The sequence below is a fragment of the Mesoplodon mirus genome, assembly GCF_964341445.2.
Source record: "Mesoplodon mirus genome assembly, chromosome: 10".
In the NCBI taxonomy this organism is placed as follows: domain Eukaryota; kingdom Metazoa; phylum Chordata; class Mammalia; order Artiodactyla; family Ziphiidae; genus Mesoplodon; species Mesoplodon mirus.
Window position 1 is genome coordinate 57,655,238 of NC_138986.1, and position 27,915 is coordinate 57,683,152.

Genomic DNA, 27,915 nt, shown 5'->3' on the forward strand with positions numbered 1-27,915 from the left:
AGAGGAACTTGCTTTTGTTGGCCACTGACAACGTTAGGGGTCTGGCTGAGTCTGGGCCATCTGTTTACCACCTGTGACTTTTACTCTGGGAAGTTATATTGCACTAGGATCATGATTTTGTTTTTTGAAAAGCACAGTATCATTCGAAGCAACCTGCAAGGGAAAGGCATGGGCTTTTGTGTCAGATGGATCCAGGTTCGAATATGCGTTGCTGCATAATAGCTGTGAGAGCACAGCTTTACTCCTTTGACCCTCTGTTTTCCCATCTGTGAAATGGAGACATTTGCACACACTTTCTAAGGACCGAGGGGGATTAAATGAGATAATGTATGTATAGCACAGTACCTGGCAGAAAGCAGATGCTCAAAATATATTAACTGTTGTTATTAGCTCTTGCCAATTATGTGACGTCAACTGAAATACTTTGGAAGGAGATGAATAATTCCCTCTTTAACTTGGATTTCAAGATCCTCGAATCCACAAATTTAAGTGTTTATTTTCTTTCCCCTCTCCAGTCCTTCCATTTACACCCCTCCAAGCATTGTGCTGTTTGTGTGTGGTGGCTTCTATAGTTTGATTAAGCTCACCCTGTTTTTCACTGGATGCTCTAGAGGGAGCTGAGATTTCTGCTTGGATGGAGGTAAGCCAGTATTTACCAAGTGCCTTATTTATACCAGGCAAGGTAGAAGGTGCCTTACATGGTGAAATGGTGTTTACAAGGAAAAAGAGGGTTCTAAGAAACTAAGCTTTTATCAAATTTCTGAGGTCAATTTTGTTGGAACCAGTGTTTTGTCAATTTTTCCAAGTCAGTAATTATAATTTAAAGTGAATAAAACCTGCGACAGTGGCATTTTTGATGATCAGTGGAGGCTTTTGTATGTTCCCTATCTCTCTACATGGACTGGGTATGGCTATCTCGCCAGTGTTTTACAGAGGATAGCAGATTGCAATGATTTACTGCGTGTACACATGAAGCAGAAGTCTTGGCTTCTCTTGAGTAGTTTACAATTTAGTTGACAAAATAAAAGTTTCATTTAAATATTTAAGAACTCAGATTAGTCTAGTTTGAAATGATATGGTACACTTGGACTATTTGCTAAGGGCACAGAATTCAAAGGAGCTTGAAATGAAGGTGGAGGTGTCAGGGAAGGAGTAGAATTTTAAGGGCTGGACAGAAGTGGGATCTTTTGAGATGAAACAATAACTTCCACACATTTGTCCCATTGTTCTTTTTCCATAAGTATTTCTGTGACAGTTAGTCACTCTAAAAATTCGATTCAGCTGTGCTTGTCTCACTGCTCTTGTCTAAGCTGGGTTTCTTTCTTTCTTTCTTTCTTTCTTTCTCTTGTGGTATGTGGGCCTCTCACTGTTGTGGCCTCTCCCATTGCGGAGCACAGGCTCCGGACGCGCAGGCTCAGTGGCCATGGCTCAGGGGCCCAGCCGCTCCGTGGCATGTGGGATCTTCCCGGACCGGGGCACAAACCCGTGTCCCCTGCATTGGCAGGCGGACTCTCAACCACTGTGCCACCAGGGAAGCCCAAAGCTGGGTTTCTTTCTGTCTCTACCTTTTTTTTTTTTTTTTTTTCTTTTTGCGATATGCGGGCCTCTCACTGTTGTGGCCTCTCCCGTTGCGGAGCACAGGCTCCGGATGCGCAGGCCCAGCGGCCATGGCTCACGGGCCCAGCCGCTCCGCGGCATATGGGATCCTCCCAGACCGGGGCACGAACCCGTATCCCCTGCATCGGCAGGCGGACTCTCAACCACTGCGCCACCAGGGAGGCCCTGTCTCTACCTTTTTACCTGAACTTTTTTTTGTTGGAACTGAGCGTGTTCCATCAGGATTGGAAACTATTTTCCCCAAAGCTCTTACCTTTCTCAAATGAGTACTAGTATATCTTCAACATGTTCATCTGACTTTAATAATAAATATATATATTTTTAGCATCCAGGCATAGGACATAGTTTTTAAAGTTTTAAGGGATGTCAGTATTCTGAATTGAACTTAAAATCTTATTGAAATGAATACACAGTGGCACCACAGTGGTATAATGGTTGTATTTTTTAAATTATTTGTAGGAAGTAAATGTGAGATATACATTAGGACAACAAACAGAAGCAGAATGGAGGAGAGGGAGGTGCAAAGAAACTATGTGGCCAGCTCCAGATTTGCAGAACCGGAAGGCCTCCCCAGTGCTGCGTTTGACATTGTAATCCTACTATTAGAATATGATGCAGCCTAACCCCTAGGCTTCTTACTTAGATGTTTCAAACTCTGATAACCATAGGGATGTTTTACAAGATATTTGAAAAATGTGTTATGAAATGAGATATCACTACATTTTATTATGCAATATAGCATATTAGTTAAGGGTTTGGGCTCTGGGTCTGTTGCCTATTTAAATCCCAGCGCTGCCACTAACTCTGTGGTTGTGGGCAAATTCCTAACTTCACTGTCTTTTTTTTAATCTGTAAAATGCGGGTAATAATTATATCTACCTCATAGAGTCATTATGAACATTAAATGGATAACGTGTGAGGTTCTTGGCACTGTGCTTGATTACAAAGTAACGTGGGATAAGTGTGAATTATTAGGGTGATTATTTCAGTGAAATTAAATAGGATAATTTTTGGCCTGCCAGTAAACGCAGAATAAACGTCTGTGAGTCTTTGGGCTGAAGGAGGGAAAGCACAAGTCTTCAGAAGGCCGAGGGTTGCCCAAGAATAAGTCACCAAACATTCTGAGGCATCTGGAAGGGACTGTGAGACCATCCTTCAGTTGGTTAGTGCTAATAGGCCTTTAAGCATTTATAAATGATTTATTGAGCACCTATTATGTGTCAGGCACAGTGCTAGGTTCTGAGGACATCAAAATGAACAAGACAATATCTGCAGGAAAAAGAAATAAGCACAAGTCCAAGCAATAGCCTACCTTGATTTCTCCATAGGTTTGCTGATGACTGAGATTCCTTCCTGGAGGGAAGTGCTTCCATCCACAATTAGAAGGAAGAGGGCCCAAAGTACCTTGGGACTGTTAGGGCACCCCTGGGGAATAAGCTTGCAGGTGCAGTCAGACTCCCCTCTGGTTAGATGGTGGGGAGGGAGAGGATGCAGTGGGAGGAGCCAGGCCCCTGGAGAGAGGGCTCTGTGTGTGTGTGTGTGTGTGTGTGTGTGTGTATGGAGATCATGATTGGCAGCAAGGTAACCGATTGCAGGCTAAGAAGTCCAATTTTAATTCTCACAAGGACATTACCCAGGGCAGGTCCTGTGTATCTCATTACCTGAGCCAGAGAGAGAGAGCAATTGTGCCCAGGTTGACTTTTGTCCTGTTGGAATGATGTTGAGTAGATTTTTGTTCTGCTTTGAATGTGAGTTTTGAATATTTTGTGGGGCTGACTTCTAATAGGATTATGCATCTGAGCAAATTTTAAATTGAAGAATCTCTCTAGAGTCAAAATAGTCTTTGCCGATTTATTACATTTTTAGGAAGTGTTGCTAATTATTTTAGGTTAATATAATTAAACTTTTCTTTTGTAAAGAGAAATTCCCAGGCATTGCTGCTGCCTTACCCTGGAGAGACTGGAAGATGATTGTCAGCTCCAAGCTGAAGGAGGGGTGGGAAGGTGCTCTTGTTTGTTGCCAAGCTTAGAAAGGTTGGGGAATAAGAAGGACTCGCATTTGAGGGGCGGTTATTTTGTGCCAGAGGCTCAGAGAGGCCAAGTGACTTAGCCAATATAACACAGCTCAAGAGTGAGCATACCAACCCAGGGCCCAGACTCCAGAGCCCATCCAATTTCCTCTTTGGTATGCTGTTTTTAAGCTGGTAACATTGTACTAGGGTGAACCATATGAAATTGCCATTTCTGTATATTGAAATAGTCCAAAATTGGCAATTTTATGATTCCACCTATTGCTCAGGAAGTAATAGGATGTTCTGCAGAGATTTTACCAAGGTCTATGGATAGTTCACTCTCTTGTTCAATATGGGGTCTCCATTGCTTCCCAGAACCAGTCAGCTGCCATGCAGTATGCTCACTTCCAGGCCCCAGCCCATCTCCCCTCCACCAGTTTAAGCGCCAACAGTCATGACATGTTCACAAAACAGCAGTCCAGAAGCATCACCTGTAGACCATTATTTTATTTAGAACATCTAATATTTTACCAGGACTCAAATGCAAGCTGCTGTTTTTACTAGAAGGATATCTTTCCTTTGATTGATTGCTAAGTAGATAGAGCTTGTGAAAGGATCTCTTTCTTTTTTTCCCTGGGATTTCTTGTTCAAACAGAATTTGTTGTATCCACATCAGTAAAGCCGTGCTAATATGGGCTGCTGGCCCGATCGTGGAAATAGCCTCATTATGTTGAACTGGATGTCATAATGGTACCCATTAAAGTGGGATTCTCTCTGTGTTTGTACTTTTAAATCCAAGTCCCTTGCCACTTTTTACGTCTCTCTGAGAATAGCAACATTCTCTAGTAATGCAATCTGAGAATGTGCTGGCTCTCTCCTCCTACTACTGAAAACCACGATAAAAATAGAATCCTGGTTTCAGAGCATTTTTAGGGGTTTGTGGCTTGCTTCTGCTCCTCGGTCATTCATTTCACTCTCTGCGCTTGTGATGACTGTAATGTGTTCTGGTGGCTGAAGGTAAGGACCCACGAGATTTACTTCTTTCAACACTCCCATTAATTGATATTGGTGTCCAAATATACGACAGGAAAAGAGCAGCATTTTTTTCCCTCCAGAACACAGACCTACTAGAGAATGGACTTGAGGATATGGGGAAGGGGAAGGGGAAGCTGTGACAAAGTGAGAGAGTGGCATGGACATATATACACTACCAAACGTAAGGTAGATAGATAGTGGGAAGCAGCCGCATAGCACAGGGAGATCAGCTCAGTGCTTTGTGACCATCTAGAGGGGTGGGATAGAGAGGGTGGGAGGGAGGGAGATGCAAGAGGGAAGAGATATGGGAACATATGTATATGTATAACTGATTCACTTTGTTATATAGCAGAAACTAACACACCATTGTAAAGCAATTATACTCCAATAAAGATGTAAAAAAAAAAAAAAGCCGTTAAGAGACTAGTAACGTCACAGCATTTCTATTAGCTGTTGAAATCTTGCTACAGTCCTGGCAAAGTGAAGTATTTGTTGTGCTGGATTTGGGTAATGGACCCCTGCAGGGTTACAGCTCAGAAATGCTGGAAGGATGAAGCCCACAAAAGGGAGGGCAGAATGGGTGTCAATCTCATTCCTGCAATTAAAGCAGTTCAAGAAATAGCAAAGTGCAGGGTGATATTTATTGTGAGGGTTAATTGAAAACCAGGGGAAAATATTTAGAGATGCTACATGGCATTTCACATTGTAATCTCTTTTCTATTTGTGTCTTATCTTGTTGACTCAATAGGACCTTCATTATAAGCAAATTTCTATCATTAGAATTAGCTTAATTTCTGTGACTGTAATTAAGAGGATGGTAAGAAATGTTGTAGAGCATAGTCCTCTCTGCTGAAAACTGGGCATGTTTCTTGCATTCACTCTGCAAGTATTTCCCCAGTGTCTACCACATGCCAAGCTCTGTGGTAGGACTCTGGTATGACCAAGACAGACAAGGTTCCTACCCTCATGGAGCATAAATTTTAGTGGGAAGAAATAGATAGTACTTATAAACAAGTAAATATGTTGTATAATGTCAGGAAATGAGGGGGAAAAAATTAAGGGACAAAGAGATGGAAGTGGTCAGGGAAGTGCTCTCTGAGGACTCTTAAATGAAGGGAGGGAGGCAGCCATACCAAGACCTGCAGGGAGAATATTTCCAGCAGTGGGAAGCAAGTGCAAAGGTCCTGAGGTGGCAATCAGCTTGACAGGTTGACAAATGGAGGAGGTCACTATGGCTGGAGCAGAGAAAGAGAGGGGAAGAGCAGAAAAAGAGGATGCTAGAATAGGCAGAGTCAGGTCATATTGGGTCTCAAAAGCTTTGGGAAGCCATTGGAGAGTTTTGAGCCAAAGGCATAGCATAAAGTAATTTAAGCTTTGAAAGTATCATCTGGCTGATGTGGAGAATAGGCTTTGGGGTGGGTGATGGGAAGAGGCAGGGAGACCAGTTAGGAAATGATTGTAATTGCCTAGATGAGGGAAGATGATGGCTTGAAAGAGGGAGGTTGTGGTGAAGGATCAGATTCAGGATGTTTTGTTTTGTTTTGTTTTGTTTTTTTAATTTATTTATTTTTTAAATTTTATTTGGCTGCGTTGGGTCTTTGTTGCTGCACATGGGCTTTCTCTAGTTGTGGCGAGTGGGGGCTACTCTTCGTTGCGGTGCGTGGGCTTCTCATTGCGGTGGCTTTTCTTGTTGCGGAGCACAGGCTCTAGGCGTGCGTGCTTCAGTAGTTGTGGCACGTGGGCTCAGTAGTTGTGGCTCGCATGCTCTAGAGCGCAGGCTCAGTAGTTGTGGCACACGGGCTTAGTTGCTCCATGGCATGTGGGCTCTTCCTGGACCAGGGCTCAAACCTGTGTCCCCTGCATTGGCAGGTGGATTCTTAACCACTGCGCCACCAGGGAAGCCCCAGATTCAGGCTGTTTTGAAGGTAGACCAATGGGGTTTGCAGATGGACTGGATATGAGTTTTGAAAAAAATAGGAGTCAAGAGCAGCACCTAGGTTTTTAGTCTGAGCCACTTGAGTGACTCATGGGAAGAAGTAGATTTGTAGGAAAGGGCAGCAACCAAGGGTTGTGTGTGGACATGTTTAGTCTGAGTTGCCTGTTATTCATCAGAGTGGAAACACCAGGTAGGCAGTTGGATCTGGGTGTCTTGGAGTGAGGAGGTCTGAGCTGAAGATCAGGGTCATCAGCATATGGAATTTAAAGCCAGTGGAGGGGCTGAGATCACTAGGGAGTGGGTGTTAATAGAGAAGCAGCCTGAAGACCAAGCCTACAGCTCTGAGTGGTTTAGGGTCTGCAGGAATAGGAAGTGCCCAAGAGGAGGCTGAAAGGAAGCAAACAGTGAGGGATGGGAATAGTTTGGTGAAATATATGCAGTCAGGGCAGGCCCTGGGGAAAGTGTGAATTTTGTCTTTGGAATGTTCCCTCCCTTTTCAGTGGTTTTCCATCTTCTCTCTGATGCCCTTTCTTTCAACTGATTCTTTTAGTTTCTCTCATCCCTGATAACAACTGCTCTAGTTCTCAAAGTGTGGTCCCCTGACTGGCAGCATCAGCACCATCCAGGAGCTTGTTAAAAATGCAAATTGTGGGCTCTACCCTAGACCTACAAATGAGAAATTCTAAAGAGTGGAGCCCAGCAAGCTGTGTTTTAATACATTTTTCATGTGCTTCTGATGCATGCTGAAATTTGAGAATCACTGCTCTAGAGAAAGAAGCTGATAAACTGAATCAATGAAAGATAATAGATGAGGCTTACCCTATTATCCTTTTCTGAGCCATCTGTCTAAAGCCAAAGAAATAAATGTCTAACAACAGATATTGAGTATCAACCACTAGACCATTCTTGAGACATCTTCATGGGAGCCAAGGAAACATCTCCAGCCCTAAAGATAATAAAAGCAGGCAGCTGCCTATCCTGTCTTTAGTAGTAGGCTCTATTTATAACTATATAGTCTGTAGAGTATTATACAAGCTCTCTGACCCCAAATATGGCGACAATGAAAAATTTGGCATTTCAGTGGGCAATTCAAAATCTCTAGCAACAATTCAGAACTTATTTTGTTAAAACACAACTTATTTACCAGGCAATTTAAAATATCTGAATACCAAGGCACATAATAATAATAATGATAATAAAACATTTGTTGAATTGTGAATTCTTATTCATAAAATACATCTCAAATTTATTTTAGCTGTTTAAATAATAGAGTTTAATGTATATTTAGTTAAGCATTACAGTAGTAAGGACTTAAGGAGATTAGAAATAAATGAATCCAATTAAAGAACACATCTGTGAGATTTGATATGTCCTAGGTATGAATGAACTGTTTGCACAGCAACTGTAAAGAAACCGTTAAATGATTAACTATCTAGAAGAGGTTTAATCAAGAATAAATGCTATAGGACATATTTTAAAATATTTAAGTTAAACAGATGAAGACTTTGTGCATTTGAAAACATCGCATCATGCCATCATTTTTTGCTGAATCTTTTCCCAGGGAGTTCAAAGACTGAGGTTCCACTTTTCTGTGATCTGCAGACATGCCAGGGCCTTGTGTTGTGTAGGAAAGGGCGGAGCTTCCAACAGTGCCATGAGGTTTGGCTTTGTGGGGCCTCCTCACACACTGTGGGGAATTGGGGGGCCCTGAGATCTTGAGGATAGGATCCCAGTGTTGGGGAAAGATTATTTCTTCGTGATTACAGGTATTTTTCTGTTCCTGGAGTTTGTGGAGTTGAAAACAGGAGGTGTGCTCTTTCACCCTCTCTACCAGAGGATTTTAGGGTTTAGGAATCAGCTTTGTAAGGGTCAGAAGAACTACGTGAGAAAGCTATTCCTGTGAGAATAGAACCTCAGCCAAATATAAGGTGTTAGGTGATGGATTCCCCCATCACATATCTATCTTAGATATTGGAAGAGTTCTAAAGAGAACATATATTTGAAAGACATCAGCTTAATAATTGACAGTGAAGGTGAGAGGGGTGGACAGAGAGGGTGGGGAGGTGAGACAGAATGCAAAGAGATGGAAAAGAGGGGGCCAGAATAACATGTGTGCATTTTATTTTCTATTTGTGAAAAATTTTAAATGTAAGAAAAACTTGGTTATATTAATATCATTTTTTTCTTTCTTTATATTTGGCTTTTTTTTCCCTCCAGAAGTGGGCTAAAATTAGGGATTCTCCTGGGAAAGGAGACCGACCATTTTTAATCTACGCCTTTGATGAAAGAGGCAGCACATTTTGCATTTAATTTATTCGAATCTAACTTTTAAAGTCCACCTCAAGAAAATAAGAAACAGCACAGCTATAAGATCAATAAGATTTGGAACTTGGACCGGGAAGGTTCACAAACATACCTAAAACTTTAGTAGCTAGATATAGAATGAATTCTGAATGTAAAAAATTAAGTTCCTCAGAACAAGAAATGTGGCCCCAAAGTAGGGTTTATGCCATTTAAACAATGACAAATATGTCATCTATAACTCATATGAAACTAAATTGTTTTAAGAAGCTCCGCGGCAAGACTTTCTTTTTTTCAGTTATAAGTAATATTTTAAGTTATAGTCTCCAAAGAAGGAAACATAAAGTCCTATAGTTCACTTGAAAGCCTTCAGAGACCGATAATTCTGTAAGGTAGGAAGGGTGGAAAATAGATCAGAAAGTAAGTGAAATGTACAGGCACCAAGAGAGCATAAGGTCATTTGGACATTTAAAAATTATAAATGGTGCGCATGAGAAGTTGAACCTGTGGGAAAAGAAGTTTTGTAGTGCTTTCTGTCTTTTGTAATTTAACATTCACAAAGAAGTAACCCTGGATATATAAGGAAAAGAAATTGGGGAACCATTTCACAATGAAGTAGGAGTGCCTGAAATTTGCCTCAATTAGTGTTTCTTTTTCAATAAATGTTTTTCTGATTATAAAAGTCATACATGTTTATTATAGAAAAAACTAAGATAATGTGGAATGGTATAAAGAGAATGCAAAGAACATCATTAATTTATTTTCCAGATCTCCTGGAAAATAACATTTTTAGTTAACATTTTAGTTTTTTAACATTTTAGTTTTTTGCCTCCCACTATGGTACATGCATATACATGCCTATACAGTACATGTTGATTTAAAAAGAGAAAATTTTTCACATTGTCAATAGTATTTTTCACATTGTTAGAGTAAAAAAAATTGAATGACTGCATAATATTTTATCACATTAGTAGGCCATAATTAAGTAATGCTTCTATTGTTGGTTCTTCCTATTTGTTTATAATTAAATACAAGAAATTATGCTGATAAACACCCTTATATATAGACTTTTGATACTCATCTCTGATTATTTTCATAAGATATATTCCTAGAGGTGGAATTACTGGATTTAAGGTATGAACACTCCTAAGACTCTTGATAAACATTGCTAGTTCACTGTCTTAGCAGTAGAATATAGAAATACCCATTTATTTCACCTTGCCTTCATTGAGATTTTTTGTCATTTAAAAAATCTTTGCCAATTTGAAAGGCAAGAATGACATCTGGTAGCTGCCTTAATTCACACAGGTTAGTAGTAGTGAGGCAAAACCTTTAAAAAATTATTTCTCAGCAATTTGTACACTGCTTAATCCTTTTCATATTTTTCTATTGCAGAGATATTGTATTCATTAGTGATTTTTAGAAGTGTTTCTCTGAATGTTTAAAGCACTATTCCTACTCACCCCTTCATTACAACTGTAATGGTTCCAAAGACATGGTTGAGGATGAAATTAATTTAGTATTCTAGTTTGCCTAAATATCACATATGCCATGCCTGAATTATACCTTGATAAAAAATAAGTGCATTTAATTAATATACATACCACTAAAACGGTAGCATATGATTTGTTTCTTTGACTTAAGATCTCACAGAATTTCAGAATGATCATTATTAATTATAATCTGGGAATTTAAGAATCCCTCACATAAACTTGCTTACTTAGCAGATATTCCTTTCTTATTTATGTAGAAAAGTTTGCCAGTTTTTTGAAGTTTTGGTCATTCGGATTGGAGTAGAATAAGTTTATTGCAATGAGAATTATTTTGTTAATCACTTGCAGGTGAGCATCTGTTCTCTGTAAGATATTTGTGCTAGACAGTAAACAGAGACTATTAGAAGAGAAGGAATTTAAGATATGCCATTCACTGTGAGACAGATTTACAAGTGCCAGATGAGCGGTGGGACAGTGACTGGTAGAGGAGCTCAGAGGAGGGAGCAGGGAGAGATCACTGTGACCAATAGGGAGAAGGAAACAAAGTCAGATGCAATATGGTGACAGGTCTGGATTTAACTATATTTCAACTTGTGTCATGGGTTTGTATGAAGGTGTTACACTAACCCTGTTGTGAGGATGGTTGGTCTTGCCATATCTTACATTATAGTTTTTGACTTACTTTTTGGTTGTTGTTGTTTGTTTACATCCCTGTCTTTCCTTTCTGAAATCATAATGTGATAGTAAACCTCATTCACTATCATGTAATACTCTCACATACGACAAGGGTAAGTCATCCCTTACCCTTGTGAGGCCATCCACTCCATAGCATGTTGGATGAAACCTACAAAATGGAGGAGAAAGTGGTTTCTAGGCAATGTTTATGTAAACCCCAAGACTTTGGGGAACTACTAAAATCACCAAATCAAATGGAGAAAACCACAAGGGGCAAACACAAATCCACTTATTAGTATGAGACTATTACATTTCCAAGGGTGCCTTAGCCTAATTTCCCAGCAGATTGTCTAAGTCTGTGAGCCCCTCACAGTATGGAATCCTCCTTATCAGCTATCTCTGCTGGGCTCTGTGGGAGCCTGAAAATGAAACAGAAAGTAGGTCTCTCTGCTGCAAAGGTTTACCCAGTGGCCAGGCAGTAACTCTGCCAGAATATAAAGAAGGTCATGCACTTCGTGTAACAGTGACTCTAGAATCCAATTAAAAAGTTTAGTATAAGGCACAGTCATTCCTACTTAATCCGATCATGGTTTAATGCAATCCTTTTCTTATTTCAGTCAGCGCCTTTGGAGCCAAATCAATTGTATGTCTTTGTTTCCACGTTTTCCTCGGTAATTTGATCACCTTCAGCCGTTAAAAAACAAAAAAGCTCAATTGGGAAATCTGGCAGCATCTTTTACGAATTGCCACATTACATAAAGTCAACAAACTTCAGAATGGCCAGCTCCAAAACTGACATGACAGAAACAAAAATTCAGTGGAAACAAAAGCAGAAAAGGGTAAGGCAGAGTTGAAGAGGGAAATTCTTGCAAAGAATCTTGACTCAGCATGAGCTGATCAAATACTGTTGATTACTTCTCTGTATACTCATTCCAACTCACTTGAAGGCCGTGCATATGTTGGTGCTGCTGTTCGCATCATGGATGCCAGTCTCCCAGTCAAAATGATAGACATAATATTGATGCATTTCTCTGAAGCTGACAGTACCTTTCATCAGTGAAGACACCTTTCATTTGCTTTGCAAGGGCATCACAGTGAGCTTCCCATATGGCACTTTGGCATTTACCTTGTGAGTGGTCATGGAATATTGCTTAAGGAAAGGCTGAGAAGGCCAATGATGCAAAAATAGCCCCTTTTATTCTATTAGAATTTGAGTAATTCCAAATATGTACATGGCTATTATAAAGTTTAGAGTAGACTCAGATGGTTAATTCTGCAAATTGAATGATTTCTGACTGTCCATCATGGAATAAGAGGATTACTTTGGTCTGTGTAAATATGGGTGAGATTGACAAGCTGCAAGTCCTAGTGATTGCAAATTACCCATTTCACATAGCTTTCAGAGCCTAGGTACCTGAGGATGTCTATGGCGCTGGTACAAGTCATTAAAAAAAGAACAAAAAAAAAGTAAATTGAAAAATATGCCAAATGGCATATGTCACAGTTCCTCTTTCAATATGCCAGTCATATCTGAGAGAACAGCATGAGCTGCCCTTGAGAGGGTTACCTATGGGGTCCTTAACATGGTCTGTGAGGTGCTTCTCAAGAAAGCTTGAGCAGGGCTGAGTCCTTCCTTTATTAAAGTCACCTAAGTCAAGCTCCTCATCATACTCATTTCAGAGTCTAAGTTCTGTGCACCCACGTATTTTATTTTGTCCCACTCCACAGGGAAGCACTGAACGGCTTTACTAGGCATACACCTAACTTTGAGGATGTGTGTGTATACCAGAATACACCTCACTGGGGGAAGGGGGAGAGGTAGGGCCAGACTCTTCTTTGTGTCTGAGTTTGGAGGAGGGAAATGGAACTCAGTAATGTGATTCCCATCAGCATCTAGACCTTTAATCTATACAAATGAAATACTCAATGTAATAGAATTCTAAAAGTAAAACAAATGCTTTGTTCTCAGTGAATCTGCCATGCAGAGTTGCTCTTGGCAGTACATCAACCGTACTTGAAATGTCTTTAAGTGGGTATTTTTTTATTGTGCTTTTCATCCTAACACATCTTTTGAGCTGTTAGAGTCTCAAACAGAGAAACAGGAGCTCCTCTCCGAATGCCAGGTCTGTCTTGCTCTATGGTCTTCAATTGCTGACTTAGCAATAAAGAACTTAATGAACTTAATAAATATGCTGGCCACGCTACAATAGAGTTTAGAAGCTAAAAAGGAACAGAGTAAACGAAAATGAGTTTGGAATAGAAAGGAAAGAAATACAGCATAGGGAAGTGTTTGTAATGAAATGTATTACCGTTGCTACCAAAGTGCCAACTATCACTTTGGGGAAATCAGGTGCCAAAAAGTGCCATCGAGGGTGGAAGTGAAGAAATAATACTATTTATTGAGCGTTTACTATGTTCTAGGTACTGTGCTATAAGCTTTCCACATATTTCATCTGAACCTCAGCACATCCCTGTGAATTTTAAGGAGGAAATTAAAGTCTAGACAGGTTGTCACACAGTAAGAGGCTCAAACTGTGATCTACCTGACTTCATGATCTTCTGCTTAATTTTGGTGGATTTGTTTTTGTATTTTTTGGTGCACCAGAACATTAATATCTTAACTGGTGTATCCAAAGTATAACTCTTTTTGTATTTATTAGCTTTTTCATGTGTATATGTAGAATTTTAAAGCATTTACTGGCTTTCAAATTTTATTTAAGCCTATTTAATTTGGAGTATTTTCTTCATTGGAAACTATGCAAAAATTTTGGAGAGACTTTTTCAGTAGTTGAGATGCATACTCTGGGGTCTGATAGTGTGCAAGAGAAAAGTGAATCCTTGTTTACTCTCTGCTTGTAGCCATGAAGTCTCTGTGCTGAAATGTTGCATTAAGAATGAGTTGACAAAAATGATTTGGCCAGTTTTCAGGGGTGCATGATTTTTGCTGTCAGTCTTAGGGACTGGATGGATACTCTGCTGCCCAGCAGACAGAAGTACATTTGACACAGAAGATGGTCAAGGATGGGGGCTTTACCTCCTGTCAGAGCCTAGCTTGCTCACTGTCATATCCATGTGATCTCAGGGCCAGGTTGGTCTGGGGACGCACAGCCCACAGGGGTCTTTTTCCCCAGAGAAAGGCTGTTGGGTTCCAAGTTATTAGTAGTCATTGAAGAAAACAATCCTTTTTTAGTTGCATCCTTACCTGCTTCCTCTTCCATCTATGTGAACTATTGTGCAAAATGCCTTTGGAATAGAGTAGGTCTTGACTCTAATCTTCTAGGAACTTAGAATCCACTGGGAAAGATAAGACATAATCTCTTGAAAAATAAGATTAGAAGAGGAAAGAGATAAGCTTCTGGTTCCTTCCCCACTTCCCTCAGGAACTGGCCCTGGTGCCTTGGTCATGAGGGTAGTGACTTAGTCCTTCTGTTCATTGCTGTGTCCCCATGGCCACAACAAAGATGCTTAGTAAACACATACTGAAGGAATGGATGGGCTTAGCAGCTGGGAAGGGCTTCCTAGAGGCGAGTGGGATCTAAGATATTTCTTTATAAGAGGGGTTTTATAAGTATGTGTTGGAGCAGAGAGAAAATCAGGGAAGTATAAGGTCAGTTTGGAGAGAACTATTTTGGATGAAGTGAGGGCTAATGAAGGAAAATTCTGAGATATTGTCAGAAAAATAGGTGGGCACCACATTTTGGCGGGCATTGAGGTTCTGACCAGGGAATGCTCAGAGCCTGTGCCATGTGTTGTCCTTGGGAGTCGATTAGAGCTTAGAGTATATAGCAAACCGGTGATGTGATCAGACTCCCCAAGCCCAGGAGACAATTCCCATGCCTACCTTCTAAATTTTTTTTTTTTTGGCCACGTGGCAGGTGGGATCTTAGTCCCCTGACCACGGATCAAACCCATGCCCCCTGCCATAGAGCGTGGAGTCTTAACCACTGGACCGCCAGGGTCCTACTTTCTAAATTTTTGTTACTCACATAGGTGAATTTATTTATTTATTTATTTATTTACTTTCACTGAGTAGATGGACTGTTTGATAAGAAGCCATTGCAATTTGTTGACATCTATCACTACACTCCAGTTAGTTGCAGTGATATTATTGGACCTGTTTTAGCTGGTTTCTATTCCTGGTCACTTGAGGAGGAACTCCTTGCCTGAATTATACTTTTGCTTTTGCCAGATCTCTCTGTAGAAGAATGGGTAGGGAAAAGGAGAAGAAGGTTAATGAATATTCGCTGAACCATGGACATCTGCCAGTCACTTTTACATATATAATTTTATCAATTTGTTACACTGAATATAGCTATCTTAATCTGAAGAGCATTGAAAATGCATGGAAAATGATTGAAAAGGTGAACCCATTAGAGAAAGGAAAAATAAGATAAGAAAAAATAAAAGAAGTCATGGAGTTTCTTGCCCAAAATGTCTGACCTGAGGACTTGTATACTTGCTAGAGGTGGTGACACATCAGACTTGGGCTCAGGGCTTTTTGACTTCATTGCAAAGAGGGAAACATGATGAATGATATGATTCACAGTGCTTGTGAGATAAAAAGAAATCAATTACTCAGGAGCAGCTCAGCTAGTTCTGGAACCTGAGAGAAAATTCTCCCACGAGTCCTCACAAAGAAGACTCTGAAACATTTTAGTCTGGCTGCCAGTGGGAAGGGGTGAGGAGTGAACTGAGACTCCCCGCTGCCTGGAAGCAGGCTGAGGTGGTAGCTGCGGGCAGGGCCAAGCTGTCATCTGTAGTCCCTCAATTCCTCAGCAATACCTTTGTAACGAACTTTCTGAGATACACTCTTTATCCTGGTCATATCACAGTCTGCAGTTATTATGTTTATTTGTTTATTATTTCTTCTCCCCAATAGATTGTAATCTGCACAAGGGCAGGGACTCTAAATGCCTTATTTATCCTTTCATCTCCATATAGCACAAAGTCTGGTATATATTAGGAGCCTAATAAATATTTACTGAATGAAGGAGTAAAAAGAACTGGTGGGAAAGTGTACCCTAAGGTAACTGAATTAGTTAGCCTGTTGAAAGGGATTTTTAAAAAATATATAATTGAATTAATTAATTTGTTTATTTATTTTTGGCTGCATTTGGTCTTCATTGCTGCGCATGGGCTTTCTCTAGTTGCAGCGAGCAGGGGCTACTCTTTGTTGCGGTGCACGGGCTTCTTGTTGTGGTGGCTTCTCTTGTTGTGAGCACAGGCTCTAGGCGAGCGCGGGCTTCAGTAGTTGTGGCACGTGGGCTCAGTAGTTGTGGTTTGTGGGCTCTAGAGCGCAAGCTCAGTAGTTGGGGCGCACAGGCTTAGTTGCTCTGTGGCATGTGGGATCTTCCTGGACCAGGGCTCGAACCCGTGTCCCCTGCATTGACAGGTGGATTCTTAACCACTGCACCACCAGGGAAGTCCCGAAAGGGATTTTTAACTAATAAGCTAGATACACTAGTTTGCTAGCCATATGAATATTTGTAATGTTTACCTAGAATGATTGATCTAGGAGCAGCTGATAGAAGACATTCTTCTTGCCAGTGATCAGATAGCATCAGATGGTCAATTGTCTATGGCGCTCACCCCACACAGAAAATTTTTAGAGTAGATTTTATAATCCATATCTTACCAGTGAGGACAAAAAAGCTCAGCGAATTTAAATTATAGATTTATTTTCTACTTATATAAAAATAATGAAAAATGTATTTTTTAGTCAAGACATCTTCATGAGCATATCATATAATTTATCTGTGGAACCTGGGGCAGCTACATGCAGAGGCATTAGTTAAATGTTAGGCACTTCTAAAATAATCAAGGTGTTTGTGGAAACCAGTTACATGGTTAACTTTTTCTTGCTTCCTTTTTGAATATGAATGGCTGTCATTTCTGGTAAGAGAACATGTGTATCCATTTCCTGTGGTGGCCGATTAAGGGCTGTGTCTTCCCACCCTGCAGAGACACGGAATACAAAGGGCTGCAGCTCTCCCTGGATCAGATCTCAGCCTCCAAACCAGCCTTCTCCTATGCAGGCAGCTCCACTCCTGCCATGACTGACAGCAGAAAGGGGGCCAAGTCCAGGCTCTCCAGCTCAAAGTCCAAGTCCAGGACTTCCCCATATCCTCAGGTAGGTGCACGGCCATTTGGCAACTTCCTGTTTTTGTGACTTGGTTTGGTCTCACAGTAGAGCAAGTATTGAAGCTGTTTGGAATTAATTATCTGGCTTTAGTACATTTAAAACTTCTATAAATCTGGAAAGCTTTCTAAAAATATCTTCTTCCTTTAAAATAACTGTGCTAGTAAAAATTTGAAGTGATCTTGTGGTTTACTGCTTTTATACGAAGGTTGTGAGAGGCTTAGTGGCAGTCAGAACCATAACTTTATTTCAAGGAGATTGGTCCTAAATTTTTTCCTCTACACTGATTAACCAGAAAGAAGTAGCCAGCATAGAAAAATATGGAAAACAAGAGCTTGATGTAGAAAATTGAATCTTAGGACAGGAACTGAAGTCAAAGGATAAATTAAGAGGTGGAGGCAAAAGATCAAGGATACATTTCACCATGAGATTTGAGCACAGATGGACTATTTATGGGGAGGAATGAAACAAAGAGGGTCTTCCAGATGGCAGGAATGGTAGAAAAAGCAACCCTCTTCTCATCTTTGCAAGGTGATGAGCTGATGAGACCCAGAGGAAGTATTCCAGAAACACTGCAAGGTACAAAGATGAGTCCTAATGCTCAGAAGGAAAAAAAAGAATGTCTTTCTTCATTAGCCACTGAGATATAGAAACTTGTCTGTGTCAAGGTGTAGGGACAACTCTCTCCTGGCCTGAAGGAAGTGGGACAGAACTGAGGATTTACCACTCTCCATACCCTGTGACCACCTCCACCTTTAAGGGTGCCACATCCAAATTCCTGCAGTTCATTAGAGTAACTCAGGAGATGATTCCTGGGCTAGTATAAAACCAAACTGAACTCGGAGGCATTTCATCAAGGTGGTCTTTATCATTTATGTTTCTAAATATATTTTTTAAAGTAAAAATGGCAAACCAGTGGGTCCAGAAACTATTATTTTCTTACTTATTAGAGCTATATTATTCTGTTGACTTCTACAAGTGGGTACTGCTTGAGGAAATGTCATTCATTGAACTAATGGTCACTAAGAAGCTACTATTTGCTAGATTATTTTAGCAGCTTGGTGTGCGAAGGTGAGAAGATCATGGGCCCTAAGGGACTGATGTCTGGTGCCACAGAGACCAGATTTCTTTACCCTGACAAAAGGGAGGGGAGTAGATGTGTGATGTCTGGACATTTTTCAATGTACACCTTCTGTTATGAGGACTGAGCACGTTACTTATAAAGTGCATTTTAGTTCAAGTCACCATGGAGGAGTTGCTTCTTTTTATTGAATATCTGAGCAGCTTTTCTTATTACTATCTTGTACCTTGGGAAAAGAGTTTTACTGTCTCTTTTTAGTACTTGAAAGAATGAATTGCTCCTTTGGGTAATTCTATCCGTATATGGATAGGAGTGCTGGACACTTAGATGAAAGGAGAATTTAAATTAGGAAATACTAAGTTAAGAAGGAGTTTGTCCATTGTTATATAGAAACTAAGCCACAAAAACAAAATCTCCCCACTGGACTTGCAAAACCTCATTGCCTATGTTTTCTTTCATGCTCAGCTCTTAAGTCTAAAATTTCTTTAGTTTACTCTAATTGTAGACTACCTACACATTTTTTAAAAAATGTTTTAACTGACATTAGACTGCTCCTTGTGTTTATGTGGGGAGGAGTTAATTTGAAAGTTGTACATGTTTCATAGTTTTAAAAAAAGCAATACAGAAGAGTGGAAAGTAGAAAATCACCCACTGTCTCCTCCTTTTCCCTCTCCAAAATGGTGGTTTCTTCTAGAAATATTCTATGATGTATCTATAAAATTCAGTCACATGCACACACATATATCAACATAGGGTTTCTCTTGACTTTTTTGTGTTCATTTTTGTGATTAATACTTATATAAATGTAATCCTTAGAACTTTGGCCCTATGTCTCATTTGAAATCTCAGTCATGAATTAAGTTCACTTAACATTTATGTGCCTAGTAAAGGTTATTCTTTAATTATGTTTGCTATAGATAATCATGGTGCTAGGTCAATCATTGACTGAGTTTCTCGTACATGGGCTACTAATATGTAGAAATCAGAAATGGAACACAGTCTTTGCTTTCGAGGAGCCACTTGTGTAGACAGAAAAAGGAACAGTCTTTGCAGTGAAAAGGGGTCATGGGGTGAGCAGAGGGTCCTCTGGGGACACAGGGGAAAAGTGTGACATCCAGGGCAAACTCATCTGTTTCTGCTGGAAGAAAACAACTCAGTACCACCATCTTGGATTCTAAATCCTCAGAAATTTTAAAGAAAAAAAATAATTTAGCTTCTCAAAAGTCTTATTTGGTCCAAATTGCCCTTATATTATTATTTTTTATTATTTTTAAAATTTACTTATTTTTTTTGGCTGCATTGAGTCTTCGTTGCTGCACGCGGACTTTCTCTAGTTGTGGTGAGCGGGAGCTACTCTTCGTTGCGGTGCATGGGCTTCTCATTGCGGTGGCTTCTCTTGTTGTGGAGCACGGTCTCTAGGCGCACGGGCTTCAGTAGTTGTGGCACATGGACTCAGTAGTTGTGGTTCATGGGCTCTAGAGCGCAGGCTCAGTAGTTGTGGCGCACGGGCTTAGTTGCTCCACGGCATGTGGGATCCTCCAGACCAGGGCTCGAACCCGTGTCCCCCTCATTGGCAGGCGGATTCTTAACCACTGCGCCACCAGGGAAGTCCTGCCCTTATATTATTAAGGAGTACTTATTCTTTAGTTTTCTTGCATCATTGCTCTTATGTGTCTTAGACTCAGTAAATGCTAGCTGAGTGCCTACATCAGAAAGATGCTACGCTGGCCATTGTGATGAATGAGGGTGGAGGGTAGGTGTTGGGTAGAAGGTGCTAGAATATAAAGAAATGGTGTAAGAAATGCCCTTAAGTATTGCAGTACAGTTGGAATGATAAGTTATATACTAGGATAAGGAGTGTATAGAAGATGATGTATACAAAAGGCTTTAGGAGTGGTGTCAGCCTGGATGACTGGGGAGGGTGTTGACCTGGCTTTGAGGGTAGAATTCAGGTATATGCACATAAGGGAAAGGAGAAGACACTTCAGAAAGACCAAGATTCTGAAGAGATGTAGGAACACACTGTTAGTGTGACTGGGCCTGTGGGTGAAGTGGGGTAAGGTAGGTCCCTGTGGATAAGGCCAAGGGGTTATATGTTTGGAAGCATTCATTGATTAGTGCCAATATCTACTAGGCCAAGGAGTCTAGATTTTGCTGTGTGGAAAACCAGTAAAGGTTTTGAACAGGAAATGAGAGCATTAAGGTGGCAGAAGCAAGGCACACTACTCGAGATCTCGGTTTAGTAGTCTTGATGTGAGTCTAGGAAGGTCTGAGCTAAAGTTCTCAGCTGAAGTAAAAAGCATTGTAGAGGAAGGATGAATCAAATTATTTTTATCCTTGGCTGCTTGTTCTTCTCATCATAGATGTGTTTTGATCGTTATAGATTTATTTTGAAATTATATATATATATATATATATATATATATATATATATATATATATATTTTTTTTTTTTTTTTTTTTGGTACGCAGGCCTCTCACTGTTGTGGCCTCTCCCGTTGCGGAGCACAGGCTCCGGACACGCAGGCTCAGCGGCCATGGCTCACGGGCCTAGCCGCTCCACGACATGTGGGATCTTCCCGGACCGGGGCACGATCCCGTGTCCCCCTGCATCGACAGGCGGACTCCCAACCACTGCGCCACCAGGGAAGCCCCCTTGAAATTATATTTTAAAGCTTACATTTTTTAGTTAATGCCACACTTACACTGAATTTCCCTTTATATTTTAACAGACTCATAATAAATACATTTTTATTCACTGAATGGTCAAGCTTTGCATGGTATTTAATTTTAAATGCTTTTGCCTCTTCTCAAAAATAAAGAGAAAATCTTTTAATTTTTGTTATTTCCATGTTTACATGTTTTTAGCATGCAAATTCTCCTCAGATTTTTCAAGAGGCCATTTCCAGAGCAAAATTGAGCTCGTACGGTAATATCTTGTGCCTTTTATTAGTTATGAAATGGTGATTTAATGATTCTATTAATATTATTTATTAGGCTCTTTGCTCTATTATGTATTAGGCATATCTAGAAATTTCTAACAGACGTTCGAAGCATGGCAAACAGCAACGTTGCTTTTTAGAATTATCTAGGCACCCTTATTTGAAGACGTGAGACATGCACAAATTGTAATGCACTGCCACCACCAAGTTTGTCTGCAGTAGTAGATGAACTTTCAGGTCCCCTCCTGGTATGAGATGCCCTTGGGAATAACTTAATTATATTATAGTCACTTAATGAAAGACCGAATCACCTTTGTACCTCTATGTATTACTCAGGACAAGAGAGGTCAAAATAGAATTGTTTTGAATGGTTTTGGAAAAATTGTTGTAAGAAATATTATAGATAACTTCCAAAGATTCTGCAGCTAGCTACTGTGCTGCTGTAGAGCTATCTTACCACTAGGACAGTTGTATTTTATTGTTATTGGGTTTATATTCATGAAAATAGCAACTTATTTTTTTCACGGTTCTGTTGAATTAGAAATATTGAGCTTATAGAATTTATTTTTCAGATCTTATCTCTAGCAATTGTTAGCAGCAATTGCTAGAGTCTTTTTCTCCTATTTTTATGGAACTAGTCATGGCTACTCTAATACAGTTGGAAGTTATCCTGCCATAGGTTAGCCATGTCAATCATGAATAAACTGCCTCCTGATTCCAGTTTCCTTTTAAACTTCTCCTCTTGGCATGTTTATAGTTGTTACGTTTATTAGAGACAGTGCGTGCCCTCCGGTTTTATTGCATCATTCTGCCCTCCTCTTGCTTTTTCCCTAGTCAGTAATAAGCAATACACTATATAAGCACTATAAGCAATACACTATATGATTCTGTAATAACAGTGCATGCATAAAACCATGTATGCTTCTGAAACCTGAAAATATTTAATCTCTTGTTACAGATACACTGTAACACTTGCAGGTTTAACTTCACATCTGTTACCTTAAATAATCCCACAGAACCCTCTTAATTTTCACTGCCAGCAATCTGGTTTCCTTTTGGTGAAGGTAGAAACTCTCTCCCTGCAAAGGTTCTTTCTGGCCTCAAAAAAAATACATCAGTGACTGCTATGCTGACTTTTTAGGCTACAGAGAAAAGAAGGACCAAGAATTTCTCAAGTGTAGTTTTCCCTTACACATAGTAATTTTATCTCTACCAGGATAGATGTCCTTCATTTCATGTTTTATGTTACATGAAAACATGTAATCCTTGACCATTAACAACGACAAAAACTTTAATGCATCATGCAAAAAAAAAAAAAAAAAAGAGGTTATCTTCTCTGAAATTCTTACACTACAGGCTTGTTTATATTTTCTGGCCATGTCTAAACTTCAGATATCTTCTCTTCTATAGAAATATCAGGAGATTATTAAAGTGGACCCTTATGGTCTTTTTAGATTGTCTTCATAAATAAACCTCTAAGTATTATTTTAGAAAGCACTTCACTCAGTAAGGTGAGACCTCTGTGTTACAGATTTGTACTTTGGTTTTTACCAACTCTTGCATTTAGTTAAATATTTATTATGTGCACTAAAATGCTAAAGGTGGGCCCTTAAGGAACCATGTCCATGGTCTCACTGGGGAGGCAAGACCAACATTTTAGAGAGGAATTGTAAGATGTGGTTGGTCATGAGACCTCCAGGCCCCTGCGGCTGCCTTTTCATTCCCTGGCACGTGGTTGGGAGAGGGGCAGACTCCCCATTAATCAGCCTCCTTATACCCCCAAATTTACCTTCCACTACCCTGCTTCTCTCTCTTCACTCAGACACATGGGTTTCAGGAGGAACCTGGGGCCTTGTTTGAAATAGGTCAGTGAAGTCTGCTAAAAAGCACACACAAATTTGTTGAGGGGATGTGCAAGGTAAAGGAATGGTCCGATTAAGTGAGTCTGTAGAGAAAGGTGACATTTTAAGAGGTGTGATGGATAGGATGGGTGATGAGATGGAAGGAAACAACAATGGGGCCGGGCAAAAGTGGTTGTTTCTAGGACAGTCTACTTGCTGTTACAGGGAACTTCTTTGTCCTTCATCTTGCTTGGGAGCATGATAGTATAAATATTGGTAAAAGTAAGGTAACTATTTATGGTAGATAACTAGGTATATGGGATTCAAAATAGGACCAAAAGATGATATACTTTCTTGCTAAATAGTTTACTCAAGGAGGCAGATATCGCAAACAACACTGTTTCGTTGGTGTTTACTAAAACATACGATATATAATGATACGTGTTGTGTAAAATGCATTCCCAATAGCGAGAATCCAATGATGACAAATCTCACACAAATTGAAATAAACAGGTGGCTGTGTTTAGTCACATTAGATTTATATGTTAGGCAGCAGGACTTCATTGAATAAGAAAAGACCAATGAGAAGAAAAAGATGAAAAAAAAGTGGCATGAATGAGACTTTGCAAAAATTATAAGATGAAAGGAAGAAAATGTGGAGGCAGTAAATGGGGACTTTAAGAGCCTTGAGGACAGGAGATGTTACCTTTGATAACAAGATTGCCTTGGGCACCCAAAAGCCCTTAGGACATATTGAGTGAGTGGGTAAATGAATTGATGGATAAGCCCACCAAGGTGAAGTTGATAAGATAGGTGGATAAAGAAACAGAGGAGAGATGAGATGACCTGGGTATGCAACCCTTTCCCCAGAGGCTTACAGATTCAGTGGGGGAGATAAGAATGGAAACGGATAATTTAAACACAGCATAGTATGTATGTGATAAAGGCGTGTGTTGGCAGTGGTGTAGCTATGGTGGTGTGTGTTGGGGGCTCACCTGTCCTTCCAGCAGTGAACTGAAGGAGGGAGTTGGGGGCTGACAGTGAGAGAACCAATAGCCTCTAAGCTTAGAGACCTTCATGCCATGGGGAGTTTCCAGCAAGTTCAAATTTATTCCTATTTGCAAGGTTTTCAGTGAGCTGCAGGTTGGCAGTTAATAAAGCCCTGAACCCCTTGGGTGCCCCCTCAAGGACCAGACTCATGCTCCATATCTAGCTGTGCTTTCCCCCCCTCACCCATTTACCCTTCTTCTCCCATTGCCTGTGTCCCAGGAACTCCCTCACTCTGGAGGAGTGCAGCACATCTTAATTTTCTCTCCACTTTGGAAAATTTTCCTCTCCAGTCTTCCCTGCTTCTCAGATTGACCTTAAAAGACCACTGATCAGTGTTTGGAGACTTGCCACAGTCCTAGCTGTCACTCAGGGTCACCTATAATTGGGTCCTAAATTACCTGCACCCTCTGATCTGGCCAGACTTCTCTGCTCACTATTTGCTAAACACCTTGTCCTTTCCTGCTTCCATGCTTGTGCTTATGCATTTACTTCTGCCTGCATTGCCTCTATTTTTCAAAATTCTGACTATCTTCTAAGGCCTGGATTGAATGCTGCCTCTTTCATGAAATATAACTGAGTTATATTTCCCCTTTGTGCCTCCATTTATAATAATCTATCTTCTACTGCCTTCTAGATATGTCAGATCTCCTCTCTTGGACTATAATATCTTTGAAAATAGTTAACCATGTCTATTTCATACCCACCCCCAACCTTGCCCCAGCATCTAGTATGGTGTCCTCCACATATTCACTCACTAAATGTTAATGAAATGAATGAATGGATAAGTAAATACATTAAAAAATTATGCAGATACTTAGCTGGTTGCCTATAGAGACATAAAAACTCCAAGTAGGGAAAATATTCTGCTACTATGGAATTTATAACCTATGTAAAGAGGCAAAAGATACACAAGAAAAACAACCTAAGGATGGTTTCACAAATGCAAAATCTTGCAGTACAAATCAAACACCTACCTGCTGAGGGGGAATTAAATGTGGTAGAAGCTAGAGGCTCTTTCAAGAGTAAAACTTTGAATGAGCACTCTCTGGCTCACATTCTAGGGAAGAGGACTGTCCACATCCTGTCCTGAAGTGGGCTTTCTAGTCTCCATGTCTCCACTGTGATCTCCATTGCAACAATGGAGAGAGGTGACAACCGATATTAGCTCTGTGTGTGTATGTGTGTGTTTTGGGTACAAGATAATTGCCCTGATGTGAGTGCCTGTACAAGAAATGCCATTTGGTTCTGTCTTCCATCTCAGGAACCTGTCTTTGTTTATGGGCTCAGCCCTAGTTCCAGGGCCCACTTCCATGATCAGTAGACACTTTCTAGATCACTCTCTTATTCTTTTAATAATCTATGTGCATTTTCGGTGCTATACCTTTATATCTAGGAGGGATAGATTTCTTCCATAACAAAGGGAAAAGTCTTAAATTTTTGGTTTCTTTGTTTAGTTGGTTTGGTTTTTCTTTTTTTGGCTGTGTTGGGTCTTCGTTTCTGTGCCAGGGCTTTCTCTAGTTGTGGCAAGCAGGGGCCACTCTTCATCACGGTGCGCCGGCCTCTCACTGTCGTGGCCTCTCTTGTTGCGGAGCACAAGCTCCAGACACGCAGGCTCAGTAGTTGTGGCTCACGGGCCCAGTTGCTCCACGGCATGTGGGATCTTCCCAGACCAGGGCTCGAACCCGTGTCCCCTGCATTGGCAGGCGGACTCTCAACCACTGCGCCACCAGGGAAGCCCCTGGTTTGGTTTTTGACCTTTGAACACAAAAGGCCTTGTGAGGGTAATGTTCCTTCATGGTGTGTCTTGACCCTTAGCTCCTCCTCTACCTGATCCCCCCTGTCTTTGTCCTGTTCCAGGCTCTTCAGAACAGGACATCACATTTAGACTGCTTCATCCCTCCTTATTGTCCTTTCAGTCTCTGAGCATTCCTGCCAGAGTAAGCTTCCTGAAATATCATTTACATCGTGGACCTCCCACCCCAAGCCCTACTTAAAAACCTACAGTGTTGGTTATAGTATGAAGTCTGATCTCCACAATCGGCCCAGGCTATGTCTTTGCCTCTTCCAGCCACCTCTAGCCCCACCACATCAATTCTCCATTCTAGCTGTGTACTCGCCCTAAGGACACCTTTCCTGTTGAGCTTCTTAAATCCTACCCACCCACCAAAGCACAGCTGCAGCCCACCTCTCATCCCCCCCAGATCCCTAGCTATAAGGCATAATTCATGTTAAACACATCTCTGTTTCATAATGTAGGATGGTTTGGATCTAGTGGAGAGTTAGTGTCCAAAACGACACTGAGCAGTGGGCAAAGCAGCTGTGCTAAATCAGATGGAACGCCTCTGCTTCTGGCTTAATGGAAATGAAGGCTGGAATTTGTGATTCTGCTCTGCAGCTGAACAGAAGAGAAGTGGGGAATGGCTGAATCCACCATCAAAATGTGCCTGGGGAAATTTATTTTAACAAAACCTATAAAATCAAATTTTATTAAAACTAAATAGTGAAATTAAAGAGAGCAATGCCTTATTTGACAGTGCTTGGTGGGATCTGACCCACTCATAATGGGTACTTTGTAGTGTTAAGGAAGTTGGATTTGGATATCTTTGTCTAAGAAATTGAGATTTCTTGGGCTTACCTGGTGGCGCAGTGGTTGAGAGTCAGCCTGCTGATGCAGGGGACATGGGTTCGTGCCCCGGTCTGGGAAGATCCCACATGCCACGGAGTGGCTAGGCCCGTGAGCCATGGCTGCTGAGCCTGTACGTCCAGAGCCTGTGCTCCGCAACGGGAGAGGCCACAACAGTGAGAGGCCCGTGTACCGCAAAAAAAAAAAAAAAGAAAAGAAATTGGGATTTCTTTAATTCTTCCATCTTTCACAGATTTTTAGGAAACTTCTTTAAGCATATTGTAGCGCACTGGATTATTTTCCTGGAAGGTCAAGGTCTGGATGTATATTATTTAATAGATAGCTTATGCTCTTTTAGTTTTCCTTATTATTTTACTGTGCTTGGCTTAGAAGATGAGAAGGTAGATCCATCCTCTTCCATTTACAGACACCAGTTTGAAATTGATTAACTCAGTAGAGGGCCTTTGAGCTTCAATTTCTTTTTACAAAATTACAGATCTGATAGATCTCCTCTTTTAGTATGCAGAAGGCCAGTAATATATCTGCCAATCTGTTGGCCCAGTTTTAGGACACTGCCAAGAGCAGCTTGGGCAGCCGTCCTTTGTCCAAACTCAGAATAAACCAATGGAAGGCCAAATAAAGCAGCAGTAAGGGGTTGGAGCAGGTGGCACCACCTGTATCCATCTAATTCAAGCCCATCTAATCTGCCACTTATATGTGAAAAATCAGAGTGAGTCAGAGTATCAGTGAAAAGATGGATGTGGTTCTGGCTTATGCTCAAAGCCCATCATGGAAGAAGATTACCATTAAAACTAGTGCTACTGGTCCTGGAAACTAAGGATTTATCCAATGGGCTAGAGCCATTTCTGTATTACCTATGCAAGTTGAGATATTCTTGATCATTTACAGCTGTGTGTGCCAGGACATAAAGGGCCTAATTAAATGTTTATTACCTGTTTAAAATCTTCAGTGCAATGAAGATGCCTGCCAGCCATTAGGACTTTACCTTCGGATTTATAAGAGGATGTGGATTGTGGATTTCATGGTTGGGAACAGCTCTCTCCATATGGAACCCTATAGGAGAGTCCTTATAGAGTTACACTGGAGGAAAACTGGCCTCTGGTTCCGAGTGCTGATTCCCTTCCAGCTGCATGTCACCCTGACAACCAAT

General features: G+C 40.7%; 1 protein-coding gene across 3 annotated transcripts in view; it reads left to right on the top strand.

Annotated features, from left to right (window-relative positions):
• SIM1 (SIM bHLH transcription factor 1) overlaps positions 1-27,915 on the top strand; it is a 70,849-nt gene that overhangs the window by 25,249 nt on the left and 17,685 nt on the right. For all 3 annotated transcript variants that reach the window (XM_082633952.1, XM_082633951.1, XM_082633953.1), the window contains one exon: positions 17,030-17,198. In XM_082633952.1, the coding sequence (XP_082490078.1) occupies positions 17,030-17,198 (169 nt within the window). The remainder of the gene's footprint in view (positions 1-17,029; positions 17,199-27,915) is intronic.